At 49.0% G+C, this 22,900-nt stretch overlaps 1 protein-coding gene across 5 annotated transcripts in view; it reads right to left on the bottom strand.

Moving 5' to 3' along the window:
• Positions 1 to 22,900, bottom strand: part of SNX29 (sorting nexin 29) — a 593,890-nt gene that overhangs the window by 441,019 nt on the left and 129,971 nt on the right. For all 5 annotated transcript variants that reach the window (XR_010110475.1, XM_034939805.3, XM_034939806.3 and 2 more), the window contains one exon: positions 2,029 to 2,092. Coding sequence is in view for 4 of the 5 variants with exons in the window: in XM_034939805.3 (XP_034795696.1) it covers positions 2,029 to 2,092 (64 nt within the window). In the remaining variant the exon portion in view is untranslated. The remainder of the gene's footprint in view (positions 1 to 2,028; positions 2,093 to 22,900) is intronic.

Raw genomic sequence — 22,900 nt, 5'->3', positions numbered from 1 at the left:
GCACTTAGGGAGGCCAAGGCGGGTGGATCACTTGAGGTCAGGAGTTTGAGACCAGCCTGGCCAACATCATGAAACCCTATCTCTACTAAAAATACAAAAATTACTCAGGTGTGGTAGTACACACCTGTAATGCCAGCTATTCGGGGGGCTGAGGCAGGAGAATTGCTTGAACCCGGGAGGCAGAGGTTGCAGTGAGCCGAGATCACACCACTGCACTCCAGCCTGGGAGAAAGAACAAGACTCCGTCTCAAAAAAAAAAAAAAAAAAAGAATATAATCAAAAACATCTGACCCCCACCACACTCTGATCATTCACTGAAATCTCCAAGACTTGTGTTCCCTGAGAGCTTTGAGGAAATTCCCCTCTTGGGGCCTGGGGCTCCCTGACAAAAACATGGTATAATTTTTCTTTTCTTTCTGGGAAGTACAAAAAAGTAACAGACAGTGACTATTGTTCTTCACAAGGTAAGACAAAATCTATGGCTTCTTCCAAGATAACAGCCCCAGCTGGAGCATGGACAAAGAATCCCTCAGTGGCGCAAGCCCTCTATTGAAAGTTTATTCTAGCTGGAAAATGGTGCGGTCTAAAGATTCCTTTTGAAGACATCCTCTTTTGTTTTAGAAATCATGTTTGTTTGCTTTTATATGTTTCCAGAAAGGACAAGAGAGAAGCCTGTCAAGCAGGACCAAAAATGAGGTTTAAAGGAGAATCATGACTGTGTGTAAAAGAGGGTGTGAGTAAGAAAGGGTGACGTGAACACACACCCCTCTCTCCCCACGTCCCAGGGAGGCAGTTGAATCATGCTTGCAGAAGTTCAGGGGGTAACTGCAGGTAAGCCCTCTATGACCACCCCACAGTCAAGATAAGTCAGATGGGAGCCAGAATTTCATCTTGCCCTAAGTATCCCTGATTTGGGCAAACTTTAAGATAAGTGCTCAGATGCCTGGAACATGGTAGACAGACAGGCCTTTGATTAATGATGACTAACAGCTGCCTAGAGGCCAGGCACAGTGGCTCACGTCTATAATCTTAGCACTTTGGGAGGCCAAGGTGGGCAGATTACTGAAGCTCAGAAGTTCAAGACCAGCCTAGGCAACATGTCAAAACCCCAACTCTACTAAAAATACCAAAATTAGCCGGGCATGGTGGCATGCGCCTGTAGTCTCAGCCACTCAGAAGGCTGACGCTGGAGGATCACTTGAGCCCGGGAGGTGGAGGTTGCAGTGAGCAGAGATCGCGCCACTGCATTCCAGCCTGGGTGACAGAGCCAGAACTATCTCAAAAAAAAAAAAAAAAAAAAAAGACTGCCTAGGCTAAGGAGGTGATAATTAAAGGGTATAGGACTTCTTTCGGGGGTGATGAAACGTTCTAAAATTGACTGTGTTGATGTTAACTCCTGTGAATATAGTAAAAACTACTGAATTACACACTTCATTTATTTTTTTATTTTATTTTATTTTATTTTTTGAGACAGAGGCTCGCTCTGTCACCCAGGCTGGAGTGCAAGGGCGCAATCTCGGCTCACTGCAACCTCCACCTCCCAGGTTCAAGCAATTCTCCTGCCTCAGCTTCCTGAGTAGCTGGGATTACAGGCACGCAGCACCACACCCAGCTAATTTTCGTATTTTTAGTAGAGACGGGGTTTCACCAAGGCTGGTCTTGAACTCCTGACCTTGTGATCCACCTGCCTTGGCCATACACTTTAAATGAGTGAATTATAGTGTATGTGAATTAAATATCAATAAAGGCTGTTTTTTAAAAAAGAATTAACGATTGCTCTACCAAATTCTTAGCTTGTTCTATGAAGGTGCCATTATCGTAAGGTTCTCACTTCTTTCTTACATATCAGGCAAAAGAGAGATACCACAGTAAAGAGAGATACCACAGTGGCATATCCCTGATGATAAGAATAGCCAGTCACAATTTTTGCCAAGAAAGCAAAATGTCCCTCATCTGTTGTATTCTGTCTTCCCCAGAGGCAGAATGTCAAAGAAAGAGGCTATTCCTCAAGCCTGAAAATCACAGTACCTGTTCTCCTCCTCCAGCTCATCCTTCCTGTTCATCATGGCCACAATGGCCTGGCGCAGTTCACCTAAGGGAAGAAAACAAAGTCAAGATTAATTGGCAGGTCTTGCCTGTTACAGCATGCCCTCACCTCTCTGGATTATATGCTATTAAGGATGACTTGTCTAGATAAGTTCCCTTTTCCCTTTCAAAAATAACTCCTATAACAGTCTAAGAGACTCGGCTGATCAGGGTCCTGGATTTTAGAGCACAGTCTCTGAAGTCAGGTCCCAGGTTCAAATCCTGCCTCTGCAGCTCGGGCAAGTTAGCAACCCCCTCTGAGCACCACCTCCCTTATCTATAAAATGAGATCTTAACAGTTACTATCTCCTAGAAGTGTTGTAAGAATTCAGTAAGACAATATGTAAGTGAGATGCTTAGGAATGGTGCCCAGCACAGAATAGCATTTAGCAAGTATTACTGATCAGTATCACTACAAGTCTTTGCAGAAATGCAACAGCAGAAGATAGGAAGATGGAGATAAGGTAGCCGTATGGTTCACAAGCCCAAGTGGGTTAAACTGGGCATATTTTCAAGAGTTAGGGGATTTACTGAGCTCCTGTATACCTCAACCTTGAGAAATAAAAAGCATTTTTTAAATGATCTATGCCCTAGAGCAGCAGACTAGATAGTAGAATTTTCTGAAGTGTGAAACAAGATCACCACCGGCAATATGGGAAATCAGCCCCAGACAGCGATGTGGCATTTGGAAGAGCAGGTATCTGGGTTCTGGGCCTTGCAGGCACGGGAGAAGGGGGTCCCCAGTGCTGCTACTCAGACCTCATAGCTGAAAATGTTATATTCCAGGAGGAAATTCTAGGAGGAAAAAACTGTTTCCCAGGAAGTTTCAGAGACAGCAATGCTTGCCTGGCAAGTACTGCCTCAAGTAGCCTTAAGAGATGTAGGCCGGGCACAGTGGCTCATGCTTGCAGTCCCAACACTGTGGGAGACCAAGGTAGGAGTTCGTTTGAGCCCAGGAGTTCAGGACCAGCCTGGTCAACATAGTGAGACCTCATCTCAAAAAAAAAAAAAAAAAGAGAGAGAGAGAGAGATCTCAGCCACAAGCCCCCCTTGCAGGAGCCCAAATCACTGCATAGGAGCCACCTGTGAGAAACAGAGGACGATGGAGGCAACCAGATCCACTGTATCACCCTAGCCTCACCCTTCCCTGCCCTCCCCGGTCCCATACACCGTGCATCTCCAGCCTCTTGGACGAGGCATCTGTGTTTTTATCAACATCAAAATGACTGATATCACAAGTGCAGCCAAAGCAGTACTCTGGTAGTGGGAATCTTTTAAAAATCCATCATAGAAAAACGAGCTGTCAGACCTTCCGCCTTCCCCACACAGCTATGACATCATGTTCAGATTAACGGTGGAGAAGAAAGAAAGGGACCGAGAGCTGGCATGCCCCCCAAAATGTTCTTTCAACGGGCTTGAACCTGAACACACATTCACTTTCGCTGCCTCATTGGCTGTTTTGTGACTCTTTTTGGGCAGTAAAGCTGGTAGGTAACATCGGGGTGATTTCCACAGATCAGGTAAATATTATACTTCGCCAAGCACGAGTGACACACACGAGCAGAGGAGCTCCCGAACATGTAATTTTCTCTCCTCTCCCCTGAGCCGCGCAGCCCATGATTTCTTTAGTCTCTATCATTGTGATTTCCTTCCTCTTTATGACCTGCCACAGCTCACATTTCGAGTGAAACAGAGCAGCGCTCCTGCACTGTGGCCTCTGCAGAGCCTGGCCATGCTGCGGGGTCCCCTCTCCTACGGCTGAAAGGCAAACAACCATCCATCTCAACATTGGTTCCTTGCTTGGCTTCAGAAGACAGAACCACAAAACCAGGCAAGAGCACAGGGGAATGTCAATTTCAACCAACGGAAACTGATCTAAGATAAAAAGCAGCATTGAAAATGCTGTGGACAGGATGGATTCATCCACAAATGCAGCTGAGCAAGGAACCATTTAGGAAGTAAGACACCAGATTTCAATGAATCTCTGCTCCTGTAATGTACTGAAATACATTTCTGGTACAATAATGTTTAAATATGTGAAATGAAGCAATAAAAACTACATAAGTATCTGAACAAACATATATGCCATCTTTCTTAACATGAAACAAAAGACCAACTCCGCTAAGGAAATAATAATTTTGCTATAGTATCTGCACATCAAGGGCACATCTAACACACACGCAAAAAAAAACTGGTCCATTGTTTGTGGAACTTTAAGCTCCTCAGGGCAGTAAACTGGCAGTGTAGAAAGAATATCAGTTTTTTTTTTTTTTTTGAGACGGAGTCCCACTCTGTCACCCAGGATGGAGTGCAGTGGTATGATCTCGGCTCACTGCAATCTCTGCCTCCAGGGTTCAAGTGATTCTCCTGCCTCAGTCTCCCACGTACCTGAGATTACAGGCGCCTGCCACCACGCCTGGCTAATTTTTGTATTTTTAGTAGAGATGGGGTTTCATCATGTTGGCCAGGTTGGTCTTGAACTCCTGACCTCATGATCCACATGCCTCGGCCTCCCAAAGTGCTGGGATTACAGGCGTGAGCCCCCGCGCCCGGGCTTGAACACCAGTTTTCTAATCAGATCTACCTTTGAATATCATGTCCCTCACACTTCGGTTTGAGATCCCAGCAAATCATATCATCCTTGCTTCTCAGCTCCTTCCACTGGAAAAGGTTGCTGGTATCACCAACCTCATAGGATAAAGCAGGGACCAGTAAAGCTTTCCCCAAACACGGCCACACCCACCCACTTCTGTATTGTTCAAGTCTGCTTTGATGAGTTGTTTTGACAGAGACTGTGGGGCCCACACAGCCTGAAATATCTACTGTCCAGCCCTTTCCAGAAAACATTTGCCAGCCCATCTTAGGAGAACGTCGCAAGTTCTTCCCTCCGTGCCCCACTCTCAGCCTTCTTCATTCAGGGCTGAAGGCAGCTCTGCAGCAGCTGTGACACTGTGCCAATCAGTTGGGGCCGCTGGCTGTACCCACACAGGACACTGCAGACGGAGAGAAACGGAACAGCAGGAGGGCCACTGCTGCCTCAGACTCCTTCTCTTTTTACGGCTGAATATTATTCCCCTGCATAGATGTATATGTATATGATATATATGTATTATGTATATGATGCATATGTATATGATATATATGTATATGATGTATATGTATATGTATGTACATGAGGATGTGAGAGAGATGGGTGATGTTGGCCAAAATGTACATCTTATAATTTTCTGTTAGAAGATGAGTAAGTTCTGCAGATCTCATGACAGCAATGGGGACTCTGGCTAACAATACTATGGTACTGTTTACTTGAAATCTGAAGAGAGAGCAGACTTTAAGTGTCTTCATCACACACATTAACACAAAAAAATGTTCACTCGGGGAGGTGGCGTATATGTTCATCTGATTGTGGTAGTCATTATGAAATAAAGAGATACATCAAATCATCATGTTGTATGCCCTGAATACATACAATTTTTGTCATATAGTTAAAATTTTTTAAAAATTAGGCACGGTGGCTCATGCCTGTAATCCCAGCCCTTTGGAGGCTGAGGCAGGCGGATCACTTGAGGTCAGGAGTTCAAGACCAGCCTGGCCAACATGGTGAAACCTCATCTCTACTAAAAATACAAAAATTAGCCGGGTGTGGTGGCAGGCACCTCTAATTCCAGCTACTTGGGAGGCTGAGGCGGGAGAATTGCTTGAACCTGGGAGGCAGAGATTGCAGTGAGCCGAGATTATGCCACCACACTCCAGTCTGGGTGACAGAGTGAGACTCCGCCTAGAAAAAAAATTTTTTTTTAATTATTAATAACAGAGATGATAGGCAATGAAAAAGTTGGAGCCCGGCCTCAGCGGTGCTATGTGAATATAAGGCTGTATCTATGCCGAGGGTTCAGTCACCGCTTCCACCCTGCACACACCCACATCTCTACCTAGGCCCTCTCCTGAGCTCCAGACCCGTGTCCTCTCTGCCGCTCCAGCCTCTGCCGATCTCCTTTGCTCCCCCTTGTTTAGACCCCAACCATACTGAACACACTCTCCTTCTCTCGTGCCTCTGTGTCTTGACACAGGCTGTTTCCCAGTGTCTGGAAGGCCTGGCCCCCTCCCTCACTCCAGGTTGTCATTCAAGCTTCTGCTTGGGGAGCGCCTTTTCTGAGCAGCTGGGGCTTGCTGGCTATAGCAGTCGTGGGAGTCCATGGGCCTGCCCTGTCTTACTCTTGCCTCCGCTCAGAGACTCAGCCTCCACAGGCCTCCAGTCCCACCCACCCCACTTGTAATCAGTGAGACCAAGGGTAGCTACTGACTCAAACCAAGCCCATCATGTAGAGTCTTCCAGAAGTTCAGATGTGCCACAGCCTGACAAGAGACGCGAAGGAAGGTGGCGACAGAGGCATCTGGCCCAAGAGCAAAGAGTTCCAAGTCACTCCACCACGGTGACTGTGGAGACACACTGAAATAGTGACTTGCCGAAAGCCAAGTGCTCAAAAGACCAGTTCAATAAACCCATCCTGGCCGGGCACAGTGGCTCACGCCTGTGACGCCAGCACTTTGGGAGGCTGAGGCAGGCGGATCACTTCAGGTCAGGAGATGGAGACCATCCCAGCCAACATGGTGAAATCCCGTCTCTACTAAAAACACAAAAATTAGCCAGGCGTGATGGTGCGTGCCTGTAGTCCTGGGTACTCGGGAGGCTGAGGCAGGAGAATCGCTTGAACCCGGGAGGCAGAGGTTGCAGGGAGGTGGAGGTTGCAGTGAGCCAAGATCGCGCCACTGCATTCCAGCCTGGCAACAGAGTGAGACTCCATCTCAAAAAATAAACAATAAATGAATAAATAAATAAACCCATCCTTAAATGAAACCCTAAACTGGGCCCAGGACCCCTGGCTGGAGGCTCCTCTGTCGCCATGTACAGAGGCCTGGACAGAGACAAATGCAGATGCAGCCACAAGGCAGAGGGCCACCAAAAAGGGGAGCCAGCAAAGCCCTTCAAGGCAAGCCCACTCAGCCACAGAGAAAGTGCCGAGTCTGGCAAAGCGGCAGGTGTTGGAAATGTCAAGCGCTACTACAGAGCCCTGTAGCCTGGGGTGACTCAGTGAACTCCTCATTCCTGCCTTAGTCTCCTGCTGCACCACCACAGCCAAGGCGGCTACCCAAGGGCCAGCGGGAGAAGTGCGGGCCGACCTGCAGTGACCGCATGGCCACAGGGAATAAAGCAGTCATGCACGAATGGCCATGCTGGCTTCTGCAGGACTCTCGGCTCCCAGGCTCTGGGGGAGCCCCTATGGGGTTCTGTGCCCTTGTGTTCTAAATTGGCATGGGTTCTGTGTCCTCACAGCCAAACAATCCAAGTAGAGTTCAATGATTCCCATTGCTCTTCATATGCACCTCCACGAAAGCACACTGTCCGCTGGGCTAGAGGTGCCCATCTGCACCTCTGCCCACCAAAGCCCCACCCCCAAGCCTGTGGGTCCCTTGAGTACCGGGGCCCCAGTGCCCAGCACAGGACACACGTGAGACCTGGTGAATGATCAAAGGTAAGATGCGTAAGTGAATTGATAAACAAATGAATGACTGACAGTCGCCCACTGCTAAAACGCCACCCTCAGCTCCAGGAACTGAGCATGGGATGAGCTGGACAGAAACGTCAACCACGTTAATCATAAGTTCAAGGCCTCGGCACAGAACACTAACCAGCAGGTTCACAGCTGTAATTTCTTGCCCCAGTGACAGAGATTCAGGCTCCCGTTGAGCTTTTTCCATTATGCATCTCGGGAATGCGACAGGCATGGGGAAGAGGGGACACGGTCCCATACATCATTACCATGACCTCAAACAGGACGAGCCTACAAAACCGTTCCCCTCCTTTCTCGGCAGTGACCACATGAATGCTCAATTTCAAAAACAACAGTGGAGCAGGGACCAGCCTCCAGTACCCAGGGACCCAAACATAAACACAGACACACAGCCAGATGACGCACAGGCCCATTCACACAAATGATTACGGCCTCAGAGGCTGCTATATAAAGCAATGAAACAGTGACGCCAAGGGAGGGGTGAGAAGCGTCTCTTCTTCAGCCACTAAAGGCCCCCCGGGGGGAAATTATCCTGAGACTAATTGATCTTCAACTGCCTTTTCAAAATTAAAAAGGGAAGAGACTGCTGACTGCGATGACTAGACAGGGTGACGTGTGGACGCATGTGTGCGCACACATACTCTCTCACATATATACATAGATCTGTGCAATAACTCCCTGGCTTTATATAGCATCTTTTTCCAAAGACCTCAAAGAGCCTTTACAAACACTCCCCTGGGGCCCATACTCAGCTATATTTAAAGACAGAGCTCATGAGGGCACATGCACAAATAAAGAATGTTCCTCTATGGGGATGGACTTAACCTACATCATCATTTTTCAAACTTAACATCCTGCTTTTTATATCTTTGTCTGCCTACCCACTCCCTTTCCTTTTATCTCCAAAAGAAAGGATAAACTGTATCGAGCTCTAAAATATAACTTTTAAATTACTCAGGCCCATTCTAACTTTCGTTCTGTTTCTCTCTCCTGCCTCCCTCCTCCCCTAGCCCACCCAGAGTTTCTATTCTTTTCAATTTGTTAAGATGAAGGAGGAAGAAATGTCCCAAGACCCCTTCGCAGGGCTCAGATGGCCAGTGGTTACCATGCACTGCCTGTTTCATACACACCCAGCAATGCGAGAGGCACCTGAAATACACGATCTCATGTAATTCTCACAAGGTTTCTGAGAAGCAAGCATGATTACACTTGCTGTCTGAATGAGGCAACAAAGACCGGGAGACGGGAAGTGACTTGCCTCAGGCCACACAGCCAGGAAGTGGCCAGGCAAGGACCCACACCTGGTCCAGCTTGCTTGAAGGCCTGTCCCCGCAAGCGGGCAGTGCCAGGCCCAGCCCGGCTCCTGGGAGGCAGCGCACAACCTCAGGACTCACACCAGTTCCCACGGTGTGGCCTCTGGCAGTCCTCCCAGTCTTTCTCTATCCTCTTTTGGAAAATCAAAAGTGTGATTAAATTCTGGCCCTTTCCAGTTTTAGAACTATGGCTTCTACATAATTATAATCTCAAAACAGAAAACACAAATGTGAGGCACTCATGGGAATGGGATGGAAAATGGAAGAAAGTCACAAGGTACAGAAGAAAAACCCCTTGCAAAATCTTGATAAGGTTCTAGATCTTTATTAACTTTTCCAGATTTGTAATTTTTTGGTTTTCTCTCTCTTGTTCATGTGCGCACTCTCAAACACAAACACACACAGTGAGCGTTTATAAAGATTTGTACTACGAATCCTTAAGGCAGGCATCCCAAAAGCGGATACAGACAGGGCCTCCAGGGAGCAAAGTCCTCACAGGGTACAGTGGGACAAGAGGACCCCAGCTAAGGAGCAGTCCCTGCCTCCAATCCACTGTCTACGCGGGGACATGGCTGCCACCGGTCCTGAGTTGTTGAGAGAAGCCAGGAGTCACATTTTTACACAGATCTGATTTTTAAACACTGTAAACTGAGGTTCTTACCACACAGGTCCAAGAGATCACGCTGTGGGTCACTATTGTGAGCCTCATGTCCTAAAGTATGAGTTCTGAGCACCAAGCAGCTTGGAAATGTCAAGGTAATTAGCACACATTTGCACGGCCATTTTTACAAAGCAGCGTTCCACCCACATCAGTGAATGTCAGAAGTGTGGAGTTGGAAGGGGCCTGAGATGGGATCTAATAGAGGCAGACAGGGGACAGTGAATGGACACCCCAGAGGAACTCCCCCAGCAGCCTCCAAGTGACTAAATCAGAGACCACAGAGAGTCCGAGCATCCCTACCCTGCCTGTCCCACTCACAGAAGGCTAGAAAACACAGCACTCAGGTATGCGTGAATTTATTAGGAGCAGTAACTCAGGTGAGGGTCGAGGGTGTCTCTTAATTTTACACCTTTCCACATATATGTTCTCATTTCATATCAAGGCATCAAAAGGTGGTCTCTAGGGCGGGCACGGTGGCTCACACCTGTCACACCAACACTTTGGGAGGCCGAGGTGGGCGGATCACGTCAGGTCAGGAATTCGATACCAGGCCAACACAGTGAAATCCCATCTCTACTAAAAACACAAAAATCAGCCGGGCATGGTGGCAGGCGCCTGTAATCCCAGCTACTCGGGAGGCTGAGGCAGGGGATGACTTGAACCCAGGAGATGGAGGTTGCAGTGAGCCGACATGGTGCCACTGCACTCCAGCCTGGGTGACAGAGCAAGACTCCATCTCAAAAAAAAAAAAAAAAAAAAAGGTGGTCTGTATATCTACTATCTAAAGTCTTCTTTTAAAAGGCATCATAAGCACTTTAGCTTTAAAGGAGTACTCACCAGAATTAAAAGCACAAAGTTGTAGAGGTTGCTTCCAGCAGTAGAAGCAATGGAACTAAGCGAAAGGCTTACTTGGCTAGTGAGAAGGGGGTGGGGAGCGGTGGCACAGCTGAAAGTTTTTCTTCTTTGTTTTTGTTTTTGAGACAGAGTCTCGCTCTGCCGCCCAGGCTGAAGTACAGTGGCGCGATCTCGGCTCACTTCAACCTCCGCCTCCCGGGTTGAGGCGATCCTCCTGCCTCAGCCTCCCAAGGAGCTAGGACTACAGGCACATGCCACCACACCCGGCTAAGTTTTTTTGTATTTTTAGTAGGGACAGGGTTTCACTGTGTTAGCCAGGGTGGTCTCAATCTCCTGACCTTGTGATCCGCCTGCCTCAGCCTCTCAAAGTGCTGGGATTACAGCTGTGAGCCACCATGCCCCGCCAAACTGAAGGTTTTTTAAAAATCATGTATTGAGGTACGACTCATATCACATAAAATTAACCATTTGAAAGTGAACAATTCAGTGGCCTTTAGTACGTTCAAAATGTTGTGCAATCATCACTACTATCCAGTTCTAGAACGTTTCTACCACTCCAAAGCAAAACCTCTTACCCATTAAGCAATTTCTTCCCATTTCATCCTCCTCCCTGGCAACCTCTGATCCACACTGCGTCTCTGTGAATTTACCCACTCCAATGCTTCACAGAAACGGAATCATCTCTTATGTGGTCTTCTTTTCTAATAGAGTCTTTTTGCCTGGCTCCTTTGACTAAGCCTGTTTCCACGGTTCGTCCGCGTTGAAGCATGTATTGACTAAGCCGGTTTTCAAGGTTCATCCACGTTGAAGCATGTATTGACTAAGCCGGTTTTCAAGGTTCATCCACGTTGAAGCATGTATTGACTAAGCCGGTTTTCAAGGTTCATCCACGTTGAAGCATGTATTGACTAAGCCGGTTTTCAAGGTTCGTCCGTGTGGAAGCACGTATTGACCACGTCTGTTTCCACGGTTCGTCCGCGTTGAAGCACGTATTGACCACGCCTGTTTCCACGGTTCGTCCGCGTTGAAACACGTATTGACCACGCCTGTTTCCACGGTTCGTCCGCATTGAAGCACGTATTGACCACGCCTGTTTCCACGGTTCGTCCGCGTTGAAGCACGTATTGACCACGCCTGTTTCCACGGTTTGTCCGCACTGAAGCACGTATTGACCACGCCTGTTTCCACGGTTCGTCTGCATTGAAGCACGTATTGACAACTCCTGTTTCCATGGTTCGTCCCCGTTGAAGCACGTATTGACCACGCCTGTTTCCACGGTTCGTCCGCGTTGAAGCAGGTATTGACTAAGTCTGTTTCCACAGTTCGTCTGCGTTGAAGCACGTATTGACTAAGCCTGTTTCCACGGTTCGTCCGCGTTGAAGCACGTATTGACCACGCCTGTTTCCATGGTTCGTCCCCGTTGAAGCACGTATTGACCACGCCTGTTTCCACAGTTCGTCTGCGTTGAAGCACGTATTGACAACTCCTGTTTCCATGGTTCGTCCCCGTTGAAGCACGTATTGACCATGCCTGTTTCCACGGTTCGTCCGCGTTGAAGCAGGTATTGACTAAGGCTGTTTCCACGGTTCGTCCGCGTTGAAGCACGTATTGACTAAGCCTGTTTCCACGGTTCGTCCGCGTTGAAGCACGTATTGACTAAGCCTGTTTCCACGGTTCATCTGCGTTGAAGCATGTATTGACTAAGCCTGTTTCCACAGTTCATCCACATTGAAGCATGTATCAGTGCCTCATTCCTTCTTTTTTTGAGAAGGAGTCTCACTCCATGGCCCAGGCTGGAGTATGGCGGCGCGATCCTGGCTCACTGCAACCTCTGCCTCCCGAGTTCAAGTGATTCTCATGCCTCAGCCTCCCAAGTACCTGGGGCTACAGGTGCCCACCACTACACCCGGCTAATTTTTGTATTTTTTAAGTAGAGATGACGTTCACCATGTTGGCCAGGCTGGTCTCGAACTCCTGACCTCAAGTGATCCACCCCGCCTTGGCCTCCCAAAGTGGTAAGATCACAGGCATGAGCCACTGCGCCCGGCCCCTCATTCCTTTTATAGCTGAATCATGTTACACTGTATGGATATGCCACAATTTGTTAATCCATTCTTCAGATGATGGACATTTATACTGAGCTGTTTCCACCTTCTGGAGATTGTGATCATGTTGCCATCAACCTTTGTGCATAGTTACCTGTTTGAGTCTCTACTTTCAGTTCTTTTGGATGTGTACCTAGAAGTGGAATTACAGGGACATGCGGTAATTCCACTAACGTTTTAAGGATCCCCCAAACTGTTTCCCACAATTAGGAGAGAGAGTTTTTCAAAATCACTATATTGCACTTACAGGAGAGTTTGGAAATTAGTATGGCAGATATCTTTGTCTCCATCACCTGGCACGGTCAATTTGGATTATTTCACCACAATGACTCCAAATATTGTTTAACACTAAATCCTTACTGATCCAGTTGAAAAAGCAGTTAGGGAGAGTGGGACGAGGGTGGAAAGGAAGACAGCTGCTCCCCTAAGAATACTCCTCTTGCGGGGTGCAGTGGAGGGCTTATCCATCAATTACACAAGAGGCTCACTCACTTCTCCATCAGTGGGCAGAGAGCTGCAAGCGAGGTACACACGTGTTTCACAAAGAAAGGCCTCGAGGAGAAACATATTGCAGAAACCCGCCAAAGGCCCAGGTTCAGGTGACAAGTGGAGTACAGGTGTTAATTAGATGGCTCCAGATAAATGTGAAACCGTGCATAGTGGAGCCTACCCATTCTTCACTGCAAAACACAAAATCAGTAGGTCTCCAAGAAGAGATGGCACATTCTGCAAAGATATTCACATGAGCTCTTGTGAATAACAGGCTGTCCTATGTGCCTTTACAGAGTGATTCCACTTAGTACCCAGCACCACACACACACACACACACACACACACACACACACACACACATATCAAGGTGGAGCAACCCAGGGGCAAGGCCTGGGCTATACAGTAGAGGCAGCAAAAACTCCCCTGAATTTCTCTGGTCAGAGCATGTCTGACCCTGCTGTGTCCCATCCCTGCCTGGCGTTTCACTGGCCTGGCTCTCAAAGCTGCATGGGTCTATAAACCCTAGGGAGACTGAGAAACCCACTTTCTTCCTTCGGTACTTGTGGAGGAGAATCCAGTCCCTATCACAGATAGGATGGGATTCCCAGCCAAGAAGAAGACAACACCAGCAGCAGTGAAAGCAGCGAGGGGGGCTGAAGGAAAAAGCAACGGAGGGGGAGGGACGGACTGCAGCTTCTACCAGGGGCAATTTTTCATCCACTGCCAACCTTGAAGGCTAGGTCTGGGCTTGACTGTACTAAAGGAACCAGCGAGTCCCTTATTTGATGGAACTGGTGGTGTCATCCCCCATTTCACAGATGGAAAGACCGAGAGAAGTTAAGTGTTCCTAATAGCAACTGCTAGCAGGGCACCAGCCGAGTGCCAGGCACAGGGTGAAACTATGTGTCAATTATCTCATTCGACCCTCCAAATCACGCCACAAAGCAGGTGTTTAGAATCAAACCCATTTTATAGATTAGGAAACTGAGACATATGAAGTGATTTGCCCTAAATTACAAAGGAATTATGATGCATTTGAGACCAGCCTGGCCAACATGCTGAAACCCCGTCTCTACTAAAAATACAAAAAAATTAGCCAGGCATGGTGGGGGGCACCTGTAATCCCAGCTACTCGGGAGGCTAAGGCAGGAGAATCGCTTGAACCCAGGAGGTGGAGGTTGCAGTGAGCTGAGATCATGCCATTGCACTCCAGCCTAGGCAGCAGAGCAAAACTCCGTCTCAAGAAGAACAAAAAAAAAAAAAAAAAAAAAAAAAAGGAATGACGATACAGAACCGGGACTGAAACACAGGCCATCTGACACTGGAACCCATAACCATAGTGATACTCACTGTCTCCAGAATGGGATCTCAGAATGAAGAGGCCAGGGCTCCATGTTGGTTCTGCACAAATCAACATTCTCAAGACCATCATGTCATTTTAGAGACAGAGCCTCAACAGGATTGGGGCAAAGCCAGCCTGGCCACAAGTCATGGACGTGTGCTTCTCTGCACCTCTCTCCTCCTAACAGAGCCCTTCAGGGGTAGACCTGAAAACCATCCAACCCTGGGATCCAGGGACGCCTACTTGCAGCTGTACCTCTGGATGCTGGAGTTAGGGGAACGATATTATTCCCTTATTTTACTTAAGCTGGCTTGAGCTGGTTTCTGTCCCTTGTAACCAAATGAGTCACAGCTCAGATGCTATGTGGAACCTACACTGAGTTGGCACGGGAGGCAACGTGGCCAGCAAGGTGGGAGATATACAGGATGAGAAAAATGACATTATAAGCAAAGACATGTGATGTCACGGCAAGTAACAGACAAGGACTGTGGGTCCAGCCTCTAACTGGCATGGCATTTCAAACCCACTTTGGGTCTCAGATGTTACATCTACAAAATGCGGAGGTTACACAAGCTCATCTTCTAGAATCCTTCTAGCTCTCAGATGCTGTGATTCATCAGGAATAGCAGATGAGCCCTACCAGTTTCTGGCTCCTGCAAGTGAATGTGGCACATTAGCTGTCCTCGTCATCTGTTCCTGTCCGCTGGCCGCTCGCCGGCCAAATGCAACCAGCAGAGATATGACCCCGACCCGTCTAAAGCCCTGAGTCTGCCATGGCCCCTGGGGCTGCGAGGCCAACATCTGTTGTCACTGGCCTCATGCACAGTGGAGTGGTGGGGTTAACTGATGGCAAGGAAGATTAATTGCATGTGAAATACTCATAAATAATGAGGACGCGGAGCTGCACAGCTTCCTTCCCCTTCAGGCTGTGGTATCATATGCACGGGCAATTCTCAAACAGACTCTCACACATAATCTGCAATTAATTAGATGCAGCCAGCCACTGAGAGGGTGCAGGCAGATCTCACACCCAGAGTGAATCTCACCAACTCTGCGCCATCCTACTCTGCACCTGACACTTTGAGAAATAACCAGAACAACCTTAGACAGAACACAGGAGCCATGTAGTCAGGAAGGGCCAGGTTCCAGCCCGGCTCGGCGACTCTACCTCCCTTGTAGCCATGGATGTGTGGCTTGTCTGCTCTGAGGCTCAGTTTCCCCACCTCTGAAATGGGCATGACGGCACCTCCTGACAACCTCCCAAATTATGGAGGTGATTCAATGGGGAAAAGAGATTAGGCATCTGCAAAATGAAAGATGCCGTGCTAATGCCTGCCTAAGGAGTGACTGCTCAATCCACTTCCTCAGTCCTGGAGAGCAGGGAAGGGAAGCAGACGATGCTGCCCAGTCTTGGAGTCAAGGCAAGCAAGGCCCAGAAATGCAGAGCAACAAGAGACACTCAGAGCATAACTGGACAAACACAATGGGAATCATGTGGATCTCCTGAGACTCAGAGTCCACCACGCTGTCCCAGGCAGCGTGGTTTCCATCAGGCCTCCTTCCAGGTGCTCCAATGAATCCAGTGCAGAGGTGATCTCTTAACATGTGGAATACAGGGGAAATATTCTCCATTCCATCCTCCTCCGGCAGGAAGAGAATGGCAATTATACATCCAGCTGTACCCAGTGCAGGTACCTGCACTTCTAAGCTAAGGACAGTAGGCTATTCAGGACCAGTGATGTTGGAGCAAAAATATAACTGGAAACTGAACAATCAGTGGGTTTTGACATTCAAGGATTTAGCACCCTTTCACTCGAAACTCACACTGAAAACCCAGCTCAGACAAGCTGTCTTGCCAGAAGAGACCTGGACCTCACGAGACAAAGCCACTTCTCCCGCTTGGGGCTGCTGTCGTCTTCCGCATTCACTTCACAGCCTCCCCAGCTAAATGGCGAGTCCCTTGTGAGCAGGATTCCACCCATGCCTTCTGCATTTCCCTCACGCATGCAGCCTAGTACATTGCCTGATGGCAGCACCTTCATGAATACACGTGGATGGGACTAAATCAGCCCCAGATCTCCACCTCAGCAGCCACGCAGAGATGACACTGGAGGTACCCGAAGTCTGCCCTGCCCCCTGTTTCTGAGTTGCCTCCTCACCAAGAACTGCCTTTGTTCTGATTCAAACTTAAGAGGGAGGGGAGGTAGGGGCAGGAGCAGACTGCCGCTTCCAGAACAGAGCTCCAAACTTAAGGAAGCACCTGTGGCTCGTGACTGGGCACTCTCAGGACAGACTGGCAGCTGGCAGCTCCCCTTCTTCCACCCCGACCCTGTCTCCTACGAAGGGAGGTGAAGGTACAGTTGGGCAGTTGACCCAGCTTCACCCAGCAGTAAACTCCAAGAGCTCCCAGAGTTCAGCAGTCACATAGCTTTGGACCTTTGCAAAGCACTGCAACCTCTGCGCACAACCTCTGTGTGCATCCTCTGCCAGCAGAGCCCTGGGAACGATGACCACGGGGTGGGTGTGTCTGTGGACGCCCTGCTCCGGAATGAAGACTGTGCATTTCACTGCTATGCAGTGAGTGCTTCCTAGACCCCCCACCACACGCCCCATCTCAGATCTTCAGAGAAGCAGGTGACACGGATCTGGGGGAGCAACCCACACACACTCTCAAATCTCACCTCTCCGTACTCCCATGATTTTGCTTTACCCCAGCAGCCTCCTGAAGATCTCTCGCTCTCACTCAGGCTTTCCTAAACCATCTGAAATGACTCTCATGCCTCCTGCCAGTTGCTACCCACACCATTCAGTCTAGGTGACCTCTCCATCACACTCAACTCAACAAGCTCTGCTGGGTGGCTATGCCCAAAGCCATTCCCAACCCATTCTCCTTGCTGCCTGCCATCTTGGAGGCTGGAAGCAGGCACTTGCTTTCCTTGCAGTGGGAAGGGGCCGGGAACCTCCCCACTGTGTCACTGAGACGTAAAGGGAAGTCTGCTAAGTGGACTCCTGCGCAGGGAGGGAAGGAGGAGCCTGCCTCAAGTCTCTGAGGTAAGAAGGAACTTGGCAAGTCTGAGGAACGGCTCAAAGGCCGGTGTGGCTGGCAAGTGACAAGCACAGGTCATGGAAGGCAAAGGGCAGCAGGGGTCACATCAGGCAGGCTTTGCAGGCCACAGCAAAAACATGGATTTTGTGCTAAAGTGCAGAACGAGGCCACAGCAGAGTGCTGGGCAGGGAAGTGAGCTGACTGGTGCAGGGGTGGAAGGGTACAGGTGTGTGCATGCACCTGTCAAGATAAACCACCAACCTGCTGGGGTGCAGGGGCATGCAGCAGATCGCCCCAGTAGCCCTTGTGAACATGCCATTGTATTAAGACCTTGGCCCCCTCAGAAAAACACTGCTTTCTGGCCCACACCTGTAATCGCAGTACTTTGGGAAGCCAAGGTGGGAGGATCACTTGAGGCTAGGAGTTTGAGGCAACATAGCTCACTACAGACCCTATCTTTACAAAAAATAAGAAATTAGCCAGGCGTGGTAGCGTGCACCTGTGATCTCAGCTACTCTGAGCCAGGAGGATCGCATGAGTCCAGGAGTTTGAGGCTACAGTGAGCTATGATCGCACCACTGCACTCCAGACTGGGCAACAGAGCAAGATCCTTTCTCAAAAAAAAAAAATTAAAAAAGAAAAACACCATTTTTTGTTAATAATCAGGTTTGTTTCCTCAGGCCACCACACTGTCTTAAAAGGGCTCAGGTCCACAGACTGTCAACAGAAAACTAGATGATACAACTGCTGTAGTCCAGAGGTTGGTTCAGATACCAAGGCATTGTGTGAAGTGACATTGACCACCCTGGAGCAGGGTGTTTTTAAAAGCCTGGCCGTTTGTCTCACCGCAAGTCCAACCACTAAGCCTTCAGAAACCAAAGAGGAGTCAAGCAGCCCAGCCACCACACCTGCTCTTCCCTAGCAAAAGGCCGTCCCTTCCTCGTCACAGGGCTCAGCAGGCCAAAAGGTGGCCCTAAAAGCTGGACTCTTGCTTCTGTGTTCATCATAGTCTATGGTCTGAGTCATCTGTGCAAAACCCACTCACCTGGAGAAAAGGAAAAAGTCTGTTCTAAGTTCCACCTTCAGAGCTAGAAAATTAGTCTTTAATCAGACTAAGTGGGGAACGACATGCTGGGCTGCAGGAGATGTTAGACACATGGGAGGAAGGGCTGCCTCACCCCAGGAAATAAAGGATGCTTCCACCTCTCTCCTGCCTCAGGAGCTTCAGGGGAAAGTATCTCCAAGCAGGGATGCAGGAAGAGAGTCATCTGAGAGCCATCTGCAGCTTTAGACACGTGAGCTGCAGTTCTGAAACACCTCCCCGCAAGCTCAGCATCCAGTGACAGGTCCAGCTTAGGGTCGGAGCCTCCGTATTCACTTTGCCCAGTGCAGACGGCAGGACAGTGAGATCACACTCGTTTTAAAGACGAGGGCCGGGCACGGTGGCTCACACCTATAATCCCAGCACTCTGGGAGGCCAAGGCGGGTGGATCACGAGGTCAGGAGTTCAAGACCAGCCTGGCCAACATGGTGAAACTCTGTCTCTACTAAAAATACAAAAATTAGGTGGGCGTGGTAGTGCACGCCTGTAATCCCAGATACTTGGGAGGCTGAGGCAGGAGAACTGCTTGAACCTGGGAGGCGGAGGTTGCACTGAGCCAAGACTGCGCCACTGCACTCCAGCCTGGATGACAGAGCGGGATTCCGTCTCAAAAAAAAAAAAGATGCGGGCAATGGAAGCTAAACAGGTTAACCCTTGAGCCTTCTTGCAGGAGCTTTCCAGAGTCTGCACGGCTGGGCATCCCCTACTCACCATGTCCCTCCTTGCTCCAGATGACAGCAGCTTCGTGGTGCATGCATGAGGGTCCCGGATGTAGACAATTAGGACTAGTGCTGTAGTGAGGCCACTGACAGGGGGCTGCTGTGGTTTCAATGTTTGTCCCCTCGAAAACTCACGGTGAAATTTAAGCCCCAGTGGCAGTACTGAGACGTGGGGCCTTTAAGAGGTGACTGCGTCATGAGAGCTTGGCAATCATGAGTGTATTGAACCATTCATGCACTCATGGATGAATGAGTTAATGGATGCATGGGGTACCACGGGAGTGGGCCCATTTTTGGAGTGGTGGCTTTTTAAGAAGAGGAAGAGAGACCTGAGCTCACACACTCAGTCCCCTCCCCATCTGCTGCTCTATGCCAGTTCAGGACCCTGCAGAGAGTCCCCACCAGCAAGAAGGTCCTCACCAGATACAAACTCTCAACTCTAGACTTCTCAGCCTGCACAACTCTAAGAAATAAATTCCCTTTTTTTTTTTTTTTTTTTTTTGAGACAGAGTCTCACTCTATTGCCCAGGCTGGAGTGCAATGGCGCGATCTCGGATCACTGCAACCTCTGCTCTCCAGGTTCAAGTGATTATCCTGCCTTAGCCTCCCAAGTAGCTGGGGTTACAGGCGCCTGCCACAGCACCCAGCTAATTTTTGTATTTTTAGTAGAGACGGGATTTTACCATCTTGGCCAGGCTGCTCTTGAACTCCTGCCTTGTGATCCACCTGCCTCGGCCTCCCAAAGTGCTGGGATTACAGGCATGAGCCACTGTGCCCAGCCTCCTTTTCTTTATTAATTACCCAACTTCAAGTACTCTGTTATAAGCAACAGAAAACGAACAAGACAGGGACAGCTTCGTGTGTATGGATGGAGCAGAGGCTTCAGGGCTCAGGCTAGGTTCAAACCCTTGCACCGGCCACCACCAGCATAACTCTACGTAATGGACTGAACCTCCCTGATGGCCAGCTGTGGCATCGGGGCACAGGAACATGATCACTCAACTCACAGGGCTGTTGTAGGTATTAAGAGAGCTACAGGCTATGGAGGTTCCCGCATGCACAGTGCCCAGATATAGTAGTCACCCAACAAGCTTGGATGCCTCTGACCCCTCTCCTAAAAGAGAAAACACAGCACCTCCAAGACTCAAAAGGTTCAAGTCTGGAGCCAGAACCAGCCTCCAGGTGCCGTGACACCTTCTGGTGCACCTGCTGACTTGGTTCTCCCATGGCCAAGTCCAGCCCAGTTGTCTTTTTCTCATGGAAGCCACTCACTATCATGGAGTCTCCCCCTGGCCTGGCATGGAACTTCCATAAGGAGGGCATCAGGCCTGGGGTCCCAGCCTCAAGAGCCAGGTGGCATTCTCCCCCACCTCAGTCCTGGCCCTTCCTAACCTCTACCATAGCTCATCAAAGAATGCCAGGCAAGGCTAGTAAAAGTCAACTTCCTCTACCACTGGGAGGGCTTCTCCTACCCTAAAGATTGTCCAAAAAGAGCCTGGCCCATCTGCATCTCAGCTCGGGTAGCATAATTATCCTCCTTGGAACAGCAAATAGCAATTGATGTCAAATGGAAAATCTCTATGGTTCAACATGGACCTTTCCCCTTCTTATTTTTCTAGCAACTCCTAATAAATTTCGAAGTCTCATTCCACTATCGTCAATCAATCTTTGGCCTTAAAAAAAAAAGCTCACAGCCTAATTCATTTCATAGCTTCAACAGTACCTAATTCTATCACTTAAAACACGATTGTTAATCAATCCCTGTGGCACACAGTTTCTTCATTCCTAATGAAGAATTCCTATGGATGGGTAGCAGAACACCTGCTTCTGCGCCTGGGGAGGATGTCTGAGAATGCAACTCCAGAACAAGCAGATGCCTGGACAGGGCAGGCAGTCATCACATCCACGGTGCCCACCACCCACTCGTCACCTCGATTCTCTTCTATCCACGTAACCAGCAACCCCTCTTTTTTTTTGTTTTTGTTTTTGTTTTTTGAGGCAGAGTCTCACTCTGTTGCCCAGGCCGGAATGAAGGAACGCATCTCAGCTCACTGCAACCTCCGTCTCCCAGGTTCAAGAGATTCTCCTGCCTCAGTCACCAGGCCTGGCTAATTTTTGTATTTTTCTGTAGAGACGGGGTTTCAGCATGTTGGCCAGGCTGGTCTTGAACTCCTGACCTCAGGTCATCCTCCTGCCTCAACCTCCTACAGTGCTGGGATTACAAGCATCAGCCACCGCACCAGGTCTTAAATTCTTTCGAAGCAAAAACGTTTAAAAAAAAAAAAAAAAAAACCCACAGTGCTGTGGTCAGTCAGGTTGGCCCGTGCTGTCTTCCACCTGGAGCAGATGCCAGCTGTCCCCACACCCATTTTCTTCTTCTGTAGTAACTGAAGTGCCTTGGCTGGCCAGGTGACCACTCAGAATAAAGACATCTCTCGCCTTCACGTGCAGCCTTGCAGCTGTGGCCGTTTAACTAATTCCAGCCAAGGTGAGGTTAATAGGAAGTGATGCAGGGCCATGTGCCGTGGCCCGCACCTGGAATCCCAGCACTCTGGGACACCGAGGAGGGAGGATTGCTTTAGCCCAGGGGTTCAAGACCAGCCTGGGCAACACAGTGAGACCTCATCTCTACAAAAAAAATTTCAAAATTAGCTGGGCATGGTGACATGCACCTGTAGTCCCAGCTACTTGGGAGGCTAAAGTGGGAAGACTGCTTGAGTCCAGGAGTACAAGGCAGCAGGGAGCCATAATCGTGCCACTGCACTGCAGCCTGGGTGACAGAGTGAGACCCGGTCTCAAAAAAAAAAAAAAAAAAAAAAAGGAAGCAATACTGGAAGTTGGGGGTATGCCCTTAAATAAAAGGGGCCAGGCATGGTGGCTCACACCTGTACTCCCAGCACTTTCAGAGGCCAAGGCAGGAGAATCGCTTAAGCCCAGGAGTCATAGATCAGCCTAGGCAACATAGTGAGACCCTGTCTCTACAAAAAAAAAAAAAATAGAAAAATGAGCCAGGCATGGTGGCACGTGCCTGTAGTCCCAGCTACTCAGGAGGCTGAGGCAGGAGGATCAATTGAGCCTGGGAAGTGGATGCTGCCATAAGGTATCATCATTCCACTGCGCTCCAGCCTGGGTGACTGCAAGACCCTGTCTGAAAAAGAAAAACAAGCAGCAGCAGAAAAGGAGGGGGCCGAGGAGGGGGCCTTATCTCCACTCTGGCAGAAATGTGCATGTGATGGACACGTGGACAAGGGCAACATCTGAAATGTAATGGCGCCACCAAGAAGAGTGGACTGGGCTTCAAACTGTAAAGTGGGAAGAAATAAAATTCTACCTTGTCTAAACCAGTGTTGCTCAGGGTCTCTGTCACAGAAACCAGACAACAGCCCACCTGACACACCACCGATGCAATTCCTGGCAAAGCCATTGACACATTAGGAGGGTAGCTTTTCAGTCCATCCCTCAGCCCACACAGGGCAGGGGTGAGCAGATAAAACTCACAGAAGCCAAGTTTCTAGAGTCCCCGGTGAGAGCATTTCGTATCATTAAGCTGTGACAATCTTGCTTCAGCATCTCTCCCTCCTCCCTCGTGTTACTTAGATGGAAACGT

This window comes from Pan paniscus, chromosome 18 (genome assembly GCF_029289425.2).
Source record: "Pan paniscus chromosome 18, NHGRI_mPanPan1-v2.0_pri, whole genome shotgun sequence".
Lineage (NCBI taxonomy): Eukaryota > Metazoa > Chordata > Mammalia > Primates > Hominidae > Pan > Pan paniscus.
Note: the sequence above shows the minus strand (reverse complement) of the source record. Positions and strands in the feature narration are given on the sequence as shown.